Source organism: Mya arenaria, chromosome 1 (genome assembly GCF_026914265.1).
Source record: "Mya arenaria isolate MELC-2E11 chromosome 1, ASM2691426v1".
Taxonomy (NCBI): Eukaryota; Metazoa; Mollusca; class Bivalvia; order Myida; family Myidae; genus Mya; species Mya arenaria.
Genome location: NC_069122.1, coordinates 48,252,483 through 48,268,992, shown reverse-complemented (window position 1 = coordinate 48,268,992; position 16,510 = coordinate 48,252,483). Strand labels below are relative to the sequence as shown.

Genomic DNA, 16,510 nt, shown 5'->3' with positions numbered 1-16,510 from the left:
AACTTTGACAATTGTTCACATTATATTAAAAGAGGATTAACCGTTCTGTATCCTAGTTGCAATTTTGTGTCTACGTACTAAAGAACATTTTTGATCAACTTTGTATACTACACAGTGAAATTATTCCACTAGAATTTAAATATTTCAGAGATCCAAAAGTATACCCTTTTTGCATGTTATACACATCTTTCGCCCTTGCCGTCGACTTCTTCGTTTCCGGCCAAAACAACTTCGCCATGGCCAGAGCTGCTGGAGCGCTCATAACCGAAGCTGATAACAAGTGGTTTGGCGGTACCTAGAAGTTAACACAATACCGTACAAAAGCTAACAACAAGGCGAATATGAACGAGGCACTTGTATGGGTGGCGTCTTTTGGTAGTGTCAGTCATGAACGTGGCACCTGTATGGGTGGCGTATATTGGTAGTGGCAATCATGAACGTGGCACTTGTATGGGTGGCGTCTATTGGAAGTGTCAGTCATGGACGTGGCACCTGTATGTGTGGCGCCTATTGGTAGTAGCAGCCATGGACGTGGCACTTGTATTGGTGGCGTCTATTGGTAGTGGCAGTCATGAACGTGGTACTTGTATAGGTGGCGTCTATTGGTAGTGGCAGTCATGAACGTGGCACTTGTATGGGTGGCGCCTATTGGTAGTATCAGTCATGGACGTGGTACCTGTATGGGTGTCGTCTATTGGTAGTGTCAGTCATGAACGTGGCGCCTGTATGGGTTGTGTCTATTGGTAGTGTCAGTCATGAACGTGGCACTTGCATGGGTGGCGTCTATTGGTAGTGTCAGTCATGGACGTTGCACTTGTATGGGTGGCGTCTATTGGTAGTGTCAGTCATAAACGTGGCACCTGTATGGGTGGCGCCTATTGGTAGTGTCAGTCATGAACGCGGCACTTGTATGGATGGCGCCTATTGGAAGTGTCAGTCATGAACGCGGCACTTGTATGGGTGGCGCCTTTTGGTTGTGTTAGCCATGAACGTGGCACCTGTATGGGTGTCGTCTATTGGTAGTGTCAGTCATGAAGGTGGCACCTGTATGGGTGTCGTCTATTGGTAGTGTCAGTCATGAACGCGGCACTTGTATGGGTGGTGCCTTTTGGTTGTGTTAGCCATGAACGTGGCACCTGTATGGGTGTCGTCTATTGGTAGTGTCACGTGGCACTTGTATGGGTGGCGCCTATTGGTAGTGTCACGTGGCACTTGTATGGGTGGCGCCTATTGGTAGTGTCACGTGGCACTTGTATGGGTGTCGTCTATTGGTAGTGTCACGTGGCACTTGTATGGGTGGCGCCTATTGGTAGTGTCTGTCATGAACGTGGCACCTGTATGGGTGGCGTCTATTGGTAGTGTCACGTGGCACTTGTATGGGTGGCGCCTATTGGTAGTGTCAGCCATGAACGTGGCACTTGTATGGGTGGCGTCTATTGGTAGTGTCAGTCATGAGCGTGGCACTTGTATGGGTGGCGTCTATTGGTAGTGTCAGTCATGAATGTGGCACTTGTACGGGTGGCGCCTATTGGTAGTGTCAGCCATGAACGTGGCACTTGTATGGGTAGCGTCTATTGATAATGTCAGCCATGAACGTGGCACCTGTATGGGTGTCGTCTGTTGGTAGTGCCATTCATGAATGTGGCAACTGTATGGGTGGCGCCTATTGGTAGTGTCAGCCATGAACGTGGCACTTGTATGGGTGGCGCCTATTGGTAGTATCAGTCATGGACGTGGTACCTGTATGGGTGTCGTCTATTGGTAGTGTCAGTTATGAACGTGGCGCCTGTATGGGTGGCGTCTATTGGTAGTGTCAGTCATGAACGTGGCGCCTGTATGGGTTGTGTCTATTGGTAGTGTCAGTCATGAACGTGGCACTCGCATGGGTGGCGTTTATTGGTAGTGTCAGTCATGGACGTTGCACTTGTATGGGTGGCGTCTATTGGTAGTATCAGTCATGGACGTGGTACCTGTATGGGTGTCGTCTATTGGTAGTGTCAGTTATGAACGTGGCGCCTGTATGGGTGGCGTCTATTGGTAGTGTCAGTCATGAACGTGGCGCCTGTATTGGTTGTGTCTATTGATAGTGTCAGTCATGAACGTGGCACTCGCATGGGTGGCGTCTATTGGTAGTGTCAGTCATGGACGTTGCACTTGTATGGGTGGCGTCTATTGGTAGTGTCAGTCATAAACGTGGCACCTGTATGGGTGGCGCCTATTGGTAGTGTCAGTCATGAACGCGGCACTTGTATGGGCGGCGCCTATTGGTAGTGTCAGTCATGAACACGGCACTTGTATGGGTGGCTCCTTTTGGTTGTGTTAGCCATGAACGTGGCACCTGTATGGGTGTCGTCTATTGGTAGTGTCAGTCATGAAGATGGCACCTGTATGGGTGTCGTCTATTGGTAGTGTCAGTCATGAACGCGGCACTTGTATGGGTGGCGCCTTTTGGTTGTGTTAGCCATGAACGTGGCACCTGTATGGGTGTCGTCTATTGGTAGTGTCACGTGGCACTTGTATGGGTGGCGCCTATTGGTAGTGTCACGTGGCACTTGTATGGGTGGCGCCTATTGGTAGTGTCAGTCATGAACGTGGCACCTGTATGGGTGGCGTCTATTGGTAGTGTCACGTGGCACTTGTATGGGTGGCGCCTATTGGTAGTGGCAGCCATGAACGTGGCACTTGTATGGGTGGCGTCTATTGGTAGTGTCAGTCATGAGCGTGGCACTTGTATGGGTGGCGTCTATTGGTAGTGTCAGTCATGAATGTGGCACTTGTATGGGTTGCGCCTATTGGTAGTGTCAGCCATGAACGTTGCACTTGTATGGGTAGCGTCTATTGATAATGTCAGCCATGAACGTGGAACCTTTATGGGTGTCGTCTATTGGTAGTGCCAGTCATGAATGTGGCACCTGTATGGGTGGCGCCTATTGGTAGTGTCAGCCATGAACGTGGCACTTGTATGGGTGGCGTCTATTGGTAGTGTCAGCCATGAACGTGGCACCTGTATGGGTGTCTTCTATTGGTAGTGTCAGTCATGAATGTGACACCTGTATGGGAGGCGCCTATTGGTAGTGTCAGCCATGAACGTGGCACTTGTATGGGTGGCGCCTATTGGTAGTGTCAGCCATGAACGTTGCACTTGTATGGGTAGCGTCTATTGATAATGTCAGCCATGAACGTGGAACCTGTATGGGTGTCGTCTATTGGTAGTGCCAGTCATGAATGTGGCACCTGTATGGGTGGCGCCTTTTGGTTGTGTTAGCCATGAACGTGGCACCTGTATGGGTGTCGTCTATTGGTAGTGTCAGTCATGAAGGTGGCACCTATATGGGTGTCGTCTATTGGTAGTGTCAGTCATGAACGCGGCACTTGTATGGGTGGCGCCTTTTGGTTGTGTTAGCCATGAACGTGGCACTTGTATGGCTGTCGTCTATTGGTAGTGTCACGTGGCACTTGTATGGGTGGCGCCTATTGGTAGTGTCTGTCATGAACGTGGCACCTGTATGGGTGGCGTCTATTGGTAGTGTCACGTGGCACTTGTATGGGTGGCGCCTATTGGTAGTGTCAGCCATGAACGTGGCACTTGTATGGGTGGCGTCTATTGGTAGTGTCAGTCATGAGCGTGGCACTTGTATGGGTGGCGTCTATAGGTAGTGTCAGTCATGAATGTGGCACTTGTATGGGTGGCGCCTATTGGTAGTGTCAGCCATGAACGTTGCACTTGTATGGGTAGCGTCTATTGATAATGTCAGCCATGAACGTGGAACCTGTATGGGTGTCGTCTATTGGTAGTGCCAGTCATGAATGTGGCACCTGTATGGGTGGCGCCTATTGGTAGTGTCAGCCATGAACGTGGCACTTGTATGGGTGGCGTCTATTGGTAGTGTCAGCCATGAACGTGGCACCTGTATGGGTGTCGTCTGTTGGTAGTGTCAGTCATGAATGTGGCACCTGTATGGGTGGCGCCTTTTGGTTGTGTTAGCCATGAACGTGGCACCTGTATGGGTGTCGTCTATTGGTAGTGTCAGTCATGAAGGTGGCACCTGTATGGGTGTCGTCTATTGGTAGTGTCAGTCATGAACGCGGCACTTGTATGGGTGGCGCCTTTTGGTTGTGTTAGCCATGAACGTGGCACCTGTATGGGTGTCGTCTATTGGTAGTGTCACGTGGCACTTGTATGGGTGGCGCCTATTGGTAGTGTCTGTCATGAACGTGGCACCTGTATGGGTGGCGTCTATTGGTAGTGTCACGTGGCACTTGTATGGGTGGCGCCTATTGGTAGTGTCAGCCATGAACGTGGCACTTGTATGGGTGGCGTCTATTGGTAGTGTCAGTCATGAGCGTGGCACTTGTATGGGTGGCGTCTATAGGTAGTGTCAGTCATGAATGTGGCACTTGTATGGGTGGCGCCTATTGGTAGTGTCAGCCATGAACGTTGCACTTGTATGGGTAGCGTCTATTGATAATGTCAGCCATGAACGTGGAACCTGTATGGGTGTCGTCTATTGGTAGTGCCAGTCATGAATGTGGCACCTGTATGGGTGGCGCCTATTGGTAGTGTCAGCCATGAACGTGGCACTTGTATGGGTGGCGTCTATTGGTAGTGTCAGCCATGAACGTGGCACCTGTATGGGTGTCGTCTGTTGGTAGTGTCAGTCATGAATGTGACACCTGTATGGGAGGCGCCTATTGGTAGTGTCAGCCATGAACGTGGCACCTGTATGGGTGTCGTCTATTGGTAGTGTCAGTCATGAACATGGCACCTGTATGGGTGGCATCTATTGGTAGTGTCACGTGGCACTTGTATGGGTGGCGTCTATTGGTAGTGTCAGTCATGAACGTGGCACCTGTATGGGTGGCATCTATTGGCATCTATTGGTAGTGTCAGTCATGAACGCAGCACTTGTACGGATGACGCCTTTTGGAAGTGTCAATCATTAACGTGTAGTAGGGCTGGCGCATATTGGAGATTTAGGTAACGCACGAAGTTGATTAAGTGTCAGCACCTCAAAGGGCGTCGGTGCGTTATCTAACAAGGGCACTACTTTAGTTTATTCGTAATATTTCAAATTTCAAATCATGATTTCATTGTATCTTTCTTTCAAGCAGAGAATTGATGATTACTCATTTGCACTGAATGTTTTACCACGTGCAAATTCCGCTATCATTTACACATATTGTGTAAATAGGGATATAAACTAAATACTTTACGTTTACAAACAATACGTTTTTGAGTGTGAGCCTGTGCTAAGACTGCAAACCGTTCGTAAACATTGCACCATCTTAATAACGCCACTATATGCGCATTTCACAATGTCATGTATTTTGGGGTTGAGCTGTCCTTCAATAAAAGGCATAACCAAGAAGTTAATGTTATCTCATTATGGAGACTAAGACTCAAAAGGACCCGCGAATGTTTTGTTCGATGCAATATTTTTTCTGAGCTATACTTGTACCAAAAACTGTTGTGTTTTTTTTGAAAGCCAAATAAATGAACAAGATTTATGGAGACGCCTGATCAAGTTCAACAAGAGTCAACAGACGAGATAAATGTTTCATCCAAAGAAAACAGCAAATACATTTAACATTATATTGTAGTAGTTATATAAACATGCTTGTATATACGAGAATAGCGCAGTAGATTCCTAATATAGCAATGCAATCGAACTGTAATTAATCAATCATATGAGATAAACGTTGACCCCCATCTCTATGTAGGCTGCCATCACAGACCCAGCAATTGTAGCAAATCCTCCGGTACATACTGCATGTAGCTCCGACCTTGTCATCTCTTTTATGAATGGGCGAATCAGCAGGGGCGATTCACTCTGAAATGAAAACATACAATTGCAATATAATGGGTTTTCATTACCACCTTATCCTCAGCAAAGTCAAAACAGAGTATAAATGTGTCACAGAATGAGCACCTAAAGACATATTTTTTCTTCTATTAGTAAGGACAGTGACCTTGACCCCAGGGGCCCAAAATGCTATTTCATGAATATCTTTCATAACCTATATACCAAGCATAGTCACAATATATCAACAGCAAGTAAAGTTATTCAGTACCAAACGGTGATCCTTTTTAAGTTACATTGACGTTGACCTTGACCCTAGAGGTATCCAATCCCATGAAATGCCTCCATAAACTATTCCTATATACCAAGTTTGGTCACAATATGTCTACCCTAGATATAAGTGTCAAACGGTTATCTATTTTTAGTAACAGTGACCTTGGACCAAGGGGCTCCAAATGCAATGCCATGAAAGGTCGCCATAAATTATAACTATATACCAAGTTTGGTCACTATATGTCGAATTTAACATTTTAAAGTTATTCAGTATTAACCATTTTGCTTTTTTTAGCAATAGTGACCTTGACTATGACTCTATAAACTGTTCCAATATACCACGTTTTGTCGCAATATGTCAAACTTAACTAAAGCTGTTCAGCACCAACATTTTTTTTCTATTTTCAGTGACCTCGACCTTGATCCTAGGAGCCCCAAACTAAATCTTATTAAATGTCTCAATAAACTCTTCCGATAAACCATGGGTGGACACTATCAGTCAAACCTAACTGAAATTATTCGACACCATAGGTGTCTTTGACGCCGCCATTCCACCCAAACAACGACGCAAGACATTCTTATTACTAGGTTTCACTTTAAAATATAAAACTGTGTCTGTCAAAAGCAATAAAAACGATAAAAAAGTTTTAAAAAATCGATCAAGGGCCATAATTTGTATTTAGGGCTAATTCTGAGTTACAAAATCTAATTGTAAGGTCGTAAATAAATGTGTGAAGTATTTAATCAATTGAATAAAAGGTATAATCAAAAGTTATTAATAATAATCCCAACTTGCCCTAAAACTTTATCCTGCCACAATGTGCTCTAAAACTTTAACCTTAGTCTCTAAGTCTATGAGGGGCCATAATTTGTATATAGGCTCATATGGAGTTATGTAACCGCATTGTGTGATGTTTCTAAACGACTGTGTGGATATTAAGTGAATTAAATGAAGGGTATTTGAGTTATAAGTTACAATTCCAACTTGCCCTTAACTTTGCTGACGCATGCGCCGACGCCGGAGCGAGTAGTAAAACCGTCTTATTATTCAAATGGTCGAGCTTAAAATGAAGAAATTGTTACTTGATTCCGAAATTAATGCCGTTGAAATGTTATCCCAACCCTGTACTAGATGACACTTGATTTTGTCAGACAGTTGTAAACTTCAAATCGTTACATTTGCAATGTTTGAAGTATTTGTATTTCACTTAAAATCTCTTTAAACCACCTAAAGCATGTAATAAATTGTACATAACATATTTCAATATAATCATCTAGAGGTTTAAAGTGACAATTTTGATAGGGAACTTTATTTTAATGTATTAGACATGTAAAAAGCCCGACAAGTGTTTCACTAAAGCAATTTGACAAAAAATGTTTACAAATTTGATGCAGCTTAGTTACCTCACGTTTGCTCAATGTCTGGAAGTTGATATGTTATCATATTGTATAAAATATCATCTCTTGAAATATAATGTTATTATATGGAATATAATTTTTCCCGTGTTCCTATAAGGTTTGTAAATATGAAACGAATATGTTTCTTAAATGATTAAGTGTCCAAACTTTGCATAATTATCAAACATGGCAATAAAAGTTAAATACAGGCGGGAGCGATACACAAGTTTCGTTGTGAGCTTGTGAAGGCCTGTAAAGTGGCAAATAAAACATATATACTGTCTTATAAGCTTACTTGAATAAAGTATGTATGTTAAGCTGTTAGCTAAACATATAATGATATCGAGATACAAGAAGCATATACACACCACTGACAACAATCATGTTATATTTTAAGACTATAAGGGTAGTTTAGTCATTTTAATTTAATACATCTAATTATAACTAGCACCAAGAAGTACATACTTGTCCAATAAAAATGTTTCCCGCCGCATTGAGGCTCTCCGTGGGAGAAGTACCGAGGCAGAACGCAAGGAATCGAGCGATGTTTCTGATAAGAAACTGCATTGCCCCAAGATAGTACAACATTGAAATGATGGAGCTGAAGAATATTATCACTGTAAGCACCTGAAGAAACAAGAGACCAAAACTATTTAATATCATTTTGAACCTTGTCAAGTTCACTCCAAGCAACGTAAAACTTGACATTAAAATTACTCATCAGTGTAAGATTAAATAAATACATAAATTTCAAATAAAAAAAATATTTCTTTCAATAACTCGCAGTCATTAAACATGAAAATGCTCTTTGAAGAATTAAGTAAAGATAATGTTTGATTATAATGAAATATGAACAGATTGATTGTTTTTTTCATTGTATTCCGCCTGTCCGATTGTAAGACAAACCTTAAAGGCGAAGTAGTGCATGGTGTATGCGTCTCCGAAGACAAACTTTGAGCCCGCATCAGTATGTTCGAGGAATTCCTTGATCCTGTCTCCGAGCCATTGGAAGGTCGCATAACCCCATTTGGTCCGTAGAATCAGCAGGGCAAAGTAGAACTGAATAGCCAGGCCCCAAAATACTGGCCGAAATTGAACCTTAAATATACCAAACGTATTATAAGGGAAGCAACTCAGTACAATCCAGACTGTTTTGTTTTCACACGTTCTTAGTACCATAAAACCTAGGTATGTTCTCATATTTAACATATGGAGGCATTTGGGTAGAACATAATAGGGTTTTGGTTTTTGGTACACACACAACCATATTTCCATTCCATTTCCACATATTCTTGAAATGTGCATACGTCCATAAAACCATTAACCAGTTTTTTTAAGTTTACTCATTTCTTAAAAAAAATCAAACACGCACCTTTTTATATTGAGGGATAAAGAGAATTTCAGTGTGTTATGATTCCGTACAAACACACGAGATGATATTGTCATAAATTTACACCTGATTCAACTGAAACTGTGTGAAGGACGTTCAATTTAATTTCTAGCTCTCCTAATTTGAAAATTTGTGATACATATATTTTGCGCAAGCAAACATTATCTTTGTGAAACAAACAATAGCTCTGTGACGGCTTGACAAACTATTTAGCTAAATCGTAAGACAACATAAAACACGACATACATTTTACACTGTTTTAAGATTCTTGATAATTTTGGAATAAAATTTGGGAAACACAATGGCTCTGCACATCAACTGTGTCCCCATTTTGCGGGTTCCGGAATCACGACGCCGGGACCCTAATTCGCCGCATTTAATTGTTTATGATTTTAAAGTTATAGAAGAAAATCAAAACTAAATTCGGACAGACGAACAGATGGACGGACACTCAGGGTGATTAATGTGTTGCATCTGCAACTAGTTTTCGGGGCCCTCAAATGTTTAAGTTATACCAACAGTTACGACCAGGACGCTGTCTTTTATGAAAATAAGCTCTTGACCTAAAAACGTGAAAATAAAACAGGACCTAGTACAATTCTAACTTACCCTCGCTGGCTTATAGGAGAATACCCAGAAGAGAAGGACGAACACAACCATTCCAAAAGCGGACCTCAGGTTGTCCGGACGATTATTTATGGCAACGTCCGTAATGACGTAAATAACCACAAATAGCGCAGTACCTATCACCAGCACCCAGTATATGCTGAAGTTATACATGAGAACTTGTAAGTAATTACCTCAACAATCAGAATAACATAAAAGGGCACACTAATGGTTAATTACATATATTTTTTGTTAATTTTAATGCATCATTATGTTTAAATCATTCGTGCTTAATAATAAAAACAGAACAAAAACTTATGATATGTGTACAGATAGAAAGAGGGTTTTTCAATTAAAAGCTACGTGGCACAAATTCCCGAGTTACAAAGAGCTAAATAATCGCTAATACTTTTTTAATCTTTATACAAACTACACGCTTTTTTATCATTCAAGCCAAGCGAGTTGATCACAATAATGCATAAAAAAACAATAACAACTACAGCTTTTGCATATATTAAGCGTAACCTATATTGTGCTCATTTAAAGATGGATTTTCCATATGGCTAAGACAGCATTTTACTTTTCAAACTAACTGTTCAACATTAAAGAATTGTGTCATTTCTAGTTTTTAATACTTCATGGATGAGGACACCAACATCCGCATTTTTATCAACACTTTGATCGCCATGAACATTAATCAACACGAAGATATTCTCAGTTTTCAGTCAATATAATTATTTTTACATTCATTTGATAGTTCACAGGTGAAGATTTATAAATAATAAAAAATCATGAGCGAAACAGGTTGTGTCTGTATTTTGTCTTTGTTACTAATTTCGGCAAAATATTTTCAAAACATATAATTATGTCTGAAACATAGGTAATACAATTCTAACTTGATATTCTTCCAAAATATTGCAAGAAGACAAACATGTTTTAAATTGATTTTAAAGAACCATGTAATCCAAGGATACTTACATCGTGGACACCAACTCTCTGCGTGGAATCTTTTTCAACACGTTGGTTTTGAAGCCTTCCCATAACTTGTCACCAACTTTGCCCAAAATTATATAACAAGAGATGAACCCGGCAACCAGGAGGGTGAACCATAATAATCGAACATCTCCTTCGTCATCGGCATCAAAATACTTAATCATTGCATACAGGAAGTATGCAATGTACAGCAGTCCTAGAATAAGAGCGACGATCATCCAAAATGCTGAAAAGTAACAATAAATACGTTAATTTAACAGTAAGCAATTATTCAATTTATTTATATTTTGGACAATGCAACCATGTGCTATTATTTAATTACAAATATATTTCTAAAATAGGTCAACGAAATGGTACATTGACAACTGGCTATTGATCAAATAACACTATCCAAGTATGTTTAAACTGTTGGTGTCTCCCCTAGATAAATTTCATTGCATTATGCAATTTAGTGTGTGTCCAAATATATATATATATATATGTGGCCTAAATAGGCTGTAGTGGACACTGGCAATAGACTGGCGAGCTCCAACAACTTTTTTAGTTTTATGATTATGAAACTTGGTGAGTGTGACCACTTGACCACTAAACTTACGTGACTTGTACTGCTCGTAGTAGACCCAAATAGTAGACTGGGCTGTTCCAACGACCTTAAGAACCTTGTTTCCGTATTCCTCTTCCTCATCACTGCTCTCTTCATATTGATCGACGTCAAACGCGATCTTCATTGCCTCATCACCATGGCCCTTGAAACAACAGTACGATTCAGAGTAAAATAATTTTTAAAAATATCATATATAGTAATTTATAAAGCTCCTTGACCGTTTTTGTATTTAATCAATTAATCGTATACGAACAACAGACTAACAAGGACAAGTCAACCAGCAAATACAAGTATCTTAAATATACCTCTCGAACGTGCTACATAAATCGGTGAGTATTTTGGACGAATAAGCCCGAATTTATATACTACTGCTCGGCATTACATTTTTGAACAAGCCATGCCGTATAATACTCAGAATTTGTGCAAGCCTCTTAAGCATTTTACCAGCGCAGGGCGTGTGGGCTTGTGCTATATTCGACCACTTACTTATGATAAGTACAACAGCGGTAACATAAACTAAATTTGCAACACAAACGCAACCTAGTTTAAACTGGCAACCGGATGTATGTTAAGCTGGCTGTTCCAATGCGGTAACATAAACATTTGTTAAAGTTTGTACATGTATGCAACATTTGTTAACGTTGTGTGTATCACGTTTACTGTCCGCATGTTGGACCTTGTGCCTCTATACTGGGCTATCGTTTCATTGTGACTACTGGGCATGTCCCACTGGTTTCCATAGTATAATTAACATTCAACATTACAACGGTCATTATTTATATTTATAAGAGCTCTTAAAAAGGCAATTACTCTATGCCTGACTCCATCCCCATTTGGTACGTTTGCTTCTCCGTCTGGCTCGATAGTTATTGTCTCGATGGCAACCGAAGGCATCGGCTGAACATGAATGTCTTCTTGGCTGCTGTCAGGAACATAGCTTCTGTTGGTTTGCCCCCCGTCGGCAATGTCGGCGTAAGCTGGTGGCTTCTCGGGTGATCCGCTCTCCGAGTCCAACCGTTTAATGGTTTTCAGTTGTACGTCTGCAGACATTGTCTTGTCTTAAGAAACGGCAATGGACCTGTGGTATACATAATAAGACATTTTAGTTAACGTTACAGTTTGATATCAACGTACAAACCAAAATTCCATTACAAAACGCTGTTTTAAAACGAAGGGCGAGTCTGCATTTAAACATGTGTTTAATAATTATTTAATTGCTCTATGTTATCTCTGAAGAAAGCAACTCATTTAAATCAAACGTATGACGGCTTAATAACAAATTATGACGTAAAAACAATAATGGTCACAGGCACGTGACAAATGTTAGAGTGCTAGTAAAGTAATAATGATATCTGCTGTCATGAAGCACTATCAACAATACGACAATATTTTGAAAAATAAGTCGGAGCATTGCATTAACCAAAAGAAACTCAATAACAACTGTCAGTCAACGCATTGCCATTTTCAGTATGATTATGGTTTGACAAACCTCCAAGTGTTACCGTAGCCTACTTGAACAGAGCACACACATTATGTAGACACATCTTTCCATGGCACTCAACAAGTATGAAAAGTGTGATTTTGAACTTCCATGAATCCTTAAGAAGTAATGGCTGATCAACCAATCGAGTATTGTTTGGAAATTATCATATACATTGCCAACCTATCAAATTATAACGTTGTATAATTGAGATTTTGACCTTCGAGATAAGCACACAAAATTAATTGTATGCTTGACAGACCTTCCAATACTGCGAAACAGTTATGTGAAATGTGATTTCAATATCATCAATAGTTAAAATGGTATGGCTGAGACACGAACTATTTCCATTAAAGTGACACTCTTATTCAAAATCAATACATACACATGTATAACAAACATAATATTTGAGTGAAACACTTTAAACTTCTTACTAGATAATGTATTTATGAAAAATATTAATAACTGATAACAAGATTGTAACCGTGTATTTAATAGTTCAAAACACAAAAATATTAAATGATTGGTGAATGCTAAAAGATTTACTGTGGTCTACTATAGTCTCATAAAGTAGACATACCGTGTTTTATGCTCATTTCTTTCAAATTAATCTCGATATCCTTCATAAGAACCATTGTTTTCGACATTTATTCATCATTTTTGGAATATTAAAACAGTATTATTAATTGTGGTAAATCTTATCTGGGAGTAAGAGTGCATCTTATGGAATGAAATAGTGATGTATCATACAGTGCAACGAGTATCAGTAGATGACTAATCATAATGTTACTTTTTTACTATTGATTTTCAGGAGTAAGATAAAACATGATTCCCATTAAATATTAAGACATGCATGAATCTATAAAATATCATCAGTACTGTAATAAACGTATCTAAGTTTCAACAGTTCCTTCAGTAAACGATGAGAAAATTTAACCATTTTTGCTAATAAATCTATAAAATTAAATACATGTATATTATCTTTTCAAGCATTCGCCAATCATTTAATATTTTGCGCTTTCTGCTATAAAATACACGGCTACAACCTTGTTATCAGTAATTAATATTTTCCATAAATGCATTTTCAGTAAGTAGTTCAAGGTTCATCACTCAAAATTGATGTTTGTTGTCCATGTGTATGTATTGCTTTTGAATAAGAGTGTCACTTAATGACTGATTTATAAAGCTTACTCATCAGACCTTCACATAACAATACATTTATAAATAAAAATTTCGAATTAACAGTCTGACAAATACCTCAAAAAGATGTACGTTTTTAAACTTGCATTTTAATATGCTATTTGACAACCAGGAAGATGAATTAGGCCGATACGTTAACCTTCCATTAGGCTGCGTGTTCGAAAGATGATATAAATTGAATCAAGCCAGGCAAATGTCATTGTGACCCATTAAATGCAATGTAATAGATACCAAAGCAATTAATGTTATGATTTTCAGCTCCTACTCTCAGTGGCTATATATGTCTACGTTTACTATACAATTAGCTGGAAAAGTTGCTAAGGTTAGTGATACCATCGAAGAGTGTCGGGTTTATAAGTTTAAAAAACAATGTCCACAGAATGTCCAAAAACTAGGTCATTTAAGATAGGCATGCATGGTTTGGTTACTGACCCAGAACATATACTTTTACATGCAGATTTATGTTTAAGATTTTTATTTGGAATTATACCGAAGTCAAATAAATAATATTCCTGTGAAAGAAATGTTTAATGAATTATTAATTTTAACCTCGAGTTATTTAATATATATATATATATATATATATATATATATATATATATATATATATACATACATAATATCGAGTTTCTGTGTGATGCGAACGATTCCCGAGTCCACAGTATCCCTTTATTACCACCCACCCCCTTGAAATCGCAACCAATTAAAGAAAGGGTAACTGCATAATTGAAAATGACGGTGATAACAGCAATTGTTAATACATTTGAATACAATTTAAGTTCGACGTGACAAACGTATTGCACCTAGGACAATCAATTTCATTCTCTAATTTACATTCGTGTAACTGTTTTTCATAATTCGAGCACATTATGAAGACGTACGTTATAATTTATAAGTTAACCAAAATTTGGAGCTAAATTTGCAAGAAGGCATGGATGGAGCTATCTGCCAGTTATGCGCTCGTCAATTGTATCAACACCCCCACCCATTTTACCTTACAGGTGGCCCCGCAGTGCCGAGTGAATGCGGTGGTTTTGTTTTCGCGCCGAAAATAGCTGGGAATGGTCCTTACCTAGGTATACCGGGGTGCGGGGGCATTTGGTGGGAATTTAACCAGCAGTTTGTGCCCGAAGGGCGGGGAATTGACCCGGGATTGGCTGGACCAAAAGTCAAAGTCCCCCTATTTCTCGGACCTGGTTGGGGGAGCGTGGTAACAGTTGACTGGTGCATTAATGCATGGTGCTTAATAACATTTCTCATCTGTGCTTGCAGGTGCATCCGTCTAAATGTCCGTTACATACGTGCAATTTGTAATTAATCTCCGTATTTGTCTTTGTCAACATTGTATTGCTTTGTGTCTACCTGTAGTGTTTACTTTAAAATGACAACTGTGATTATCAAAATGCACAACTACTTTTACTTCTAATAATTAAATTTTAATAATAAAACATTAACTTAACTATTTATACATCAATGAAAGGAGCATTTGTCAATAAGCTTAGATAGGAATGCATTTTGACGAACGCAACTAATGGTATGGAATGAAAAATGATTATTAACGAAAAAACAGAAAACGGTTTAAATAAATAGATACCTTGTTTTGTATTCCGTGATTATAATTTAAAAGCGGAAAAGGAAAATTCTATCAATTTTGGTTTTCTCTTAAATCATTAGAAAAAAGAAAAAGGATATGTATGTTCCTTTTTCGTTTTTTACTTTCAATTGTAAAAAACGAAAAACGAAAAGACAGTATATACGCGGACCGTGGCAGTGAGGGACCTTTTTAAACACCCGGGACCCAATTTCTCGAAACATCTTAAGTCCCTTTTAACAGGATCAAGCTCAGCAAGCTATTTTTGATTTGCTATAAATTGTGTAATATTCTCTTTTGAAAGAGTTTTGAGGCTTTTAAAGGAAACATATTAAAGATAAATAAGATAAAATCCTAGCTGTTTCATAAAATCATATTGAAGTAAGTAATTCTGCTTAATGAAATAAGATACTTAAGTGAGTTACGCTTAAGAATTTTCGAGATATTGGTGCTCGCGCAAGTTGAAATTCCCAATAATTGAGCCAAGTACTTGTACACGGGTACAAGTAGGTTGTATTCTATACGTACCTAATAATGTTTTTCAAGACGATAATACAACGGTTTCCTCTTTAAGTTTTGACTGAAAATATGCTACGGTATTCAAATAAACCATCATCATAAATACAATATAAGAAATAAACGAATGACTTGCTGTAATATTACCGATTAAGCATTTTTTTCTCCATTGTTTTACAAACATGCGTTGTGATTTTTTTTCAAACTAGAAATAAAGCAAATTTATAGTAAACATGTGTTGTACAGAACAATACGTGATGGCTATATTAAACCGGAAACAAGGTTTATTAGCGTGTGATAAAAAATTATATGTCAGTAACTTATTTTGATAAAGATGCTAATTAACGATGAATTGCATCCAACTAGGCCAAGGGCCGAACATTTTCCACGTATGTATCTTAAATTTGAAAAGAAAACATTAAAAACACCTTTTGAATGATTCTTAATTATAGCAATAGCTTACTTTTATGCACAGTTGACCGATCAAACCTTTCAGTAATTTCGATCCCTTTGATGTTTCGCTCACCATTTCAAGAAAGTTATATACCTAGTCTTTATTGATTTAAGACATCCTATATACAATTATGTGTGATGACCCCATAATAGTTTGGTAACATTTGACTTTGTTTTACTGGGTTCGACGCAATCGTAAAATGTA

General features: G+C 39.1%; 1 protein-coding gene across 1 annotated transcript in view; it reads right to left on the bottom strand.

The window, feature by feature from the left end:
• Positions 1–16,510, bottom strand: part of LOC128236875 (solute carrier family 28 member 3-like) — a 28,985-nt gene that overhangs the window by 7,086 nt on the left and 5,389 nt on the right. The window contains exons 2-9 of the mRNA XM_052952008.1: positions 11,876–12,143; positions 11,057–11,207; positions 10,447–10,687; positions 9,472–9,628; positions 8,379–8,570; positions 7,938–8,099; positions 5,706–5,831; positions 165–295 (exon numbers count right to left, since the gene is read on the bottom strand). Of these exons, the coding sequence (XP_052807968.1) occupies positions 165–295; positions 5,706–5,831; positions 7,938–8,099; positions 8,379–8,570; positions 9,472–9,628; positions 10,447–10,687; positions 11,057–11,207; positions 11,876–12,115 (1,400 nt within the window). The 5' untranslated portion in view covers positions 12,116–12,143. The remainder of the gene's footprint in view (positions 1–164; positions 296–5,705; positions 5,832–7,937; positions 8,100–8,378; positions 8,571–9,471; positions 9,629–10,446; positions 10,688–11,056; positions 11,208–11,875; positions 12,144–16,510) is intronic.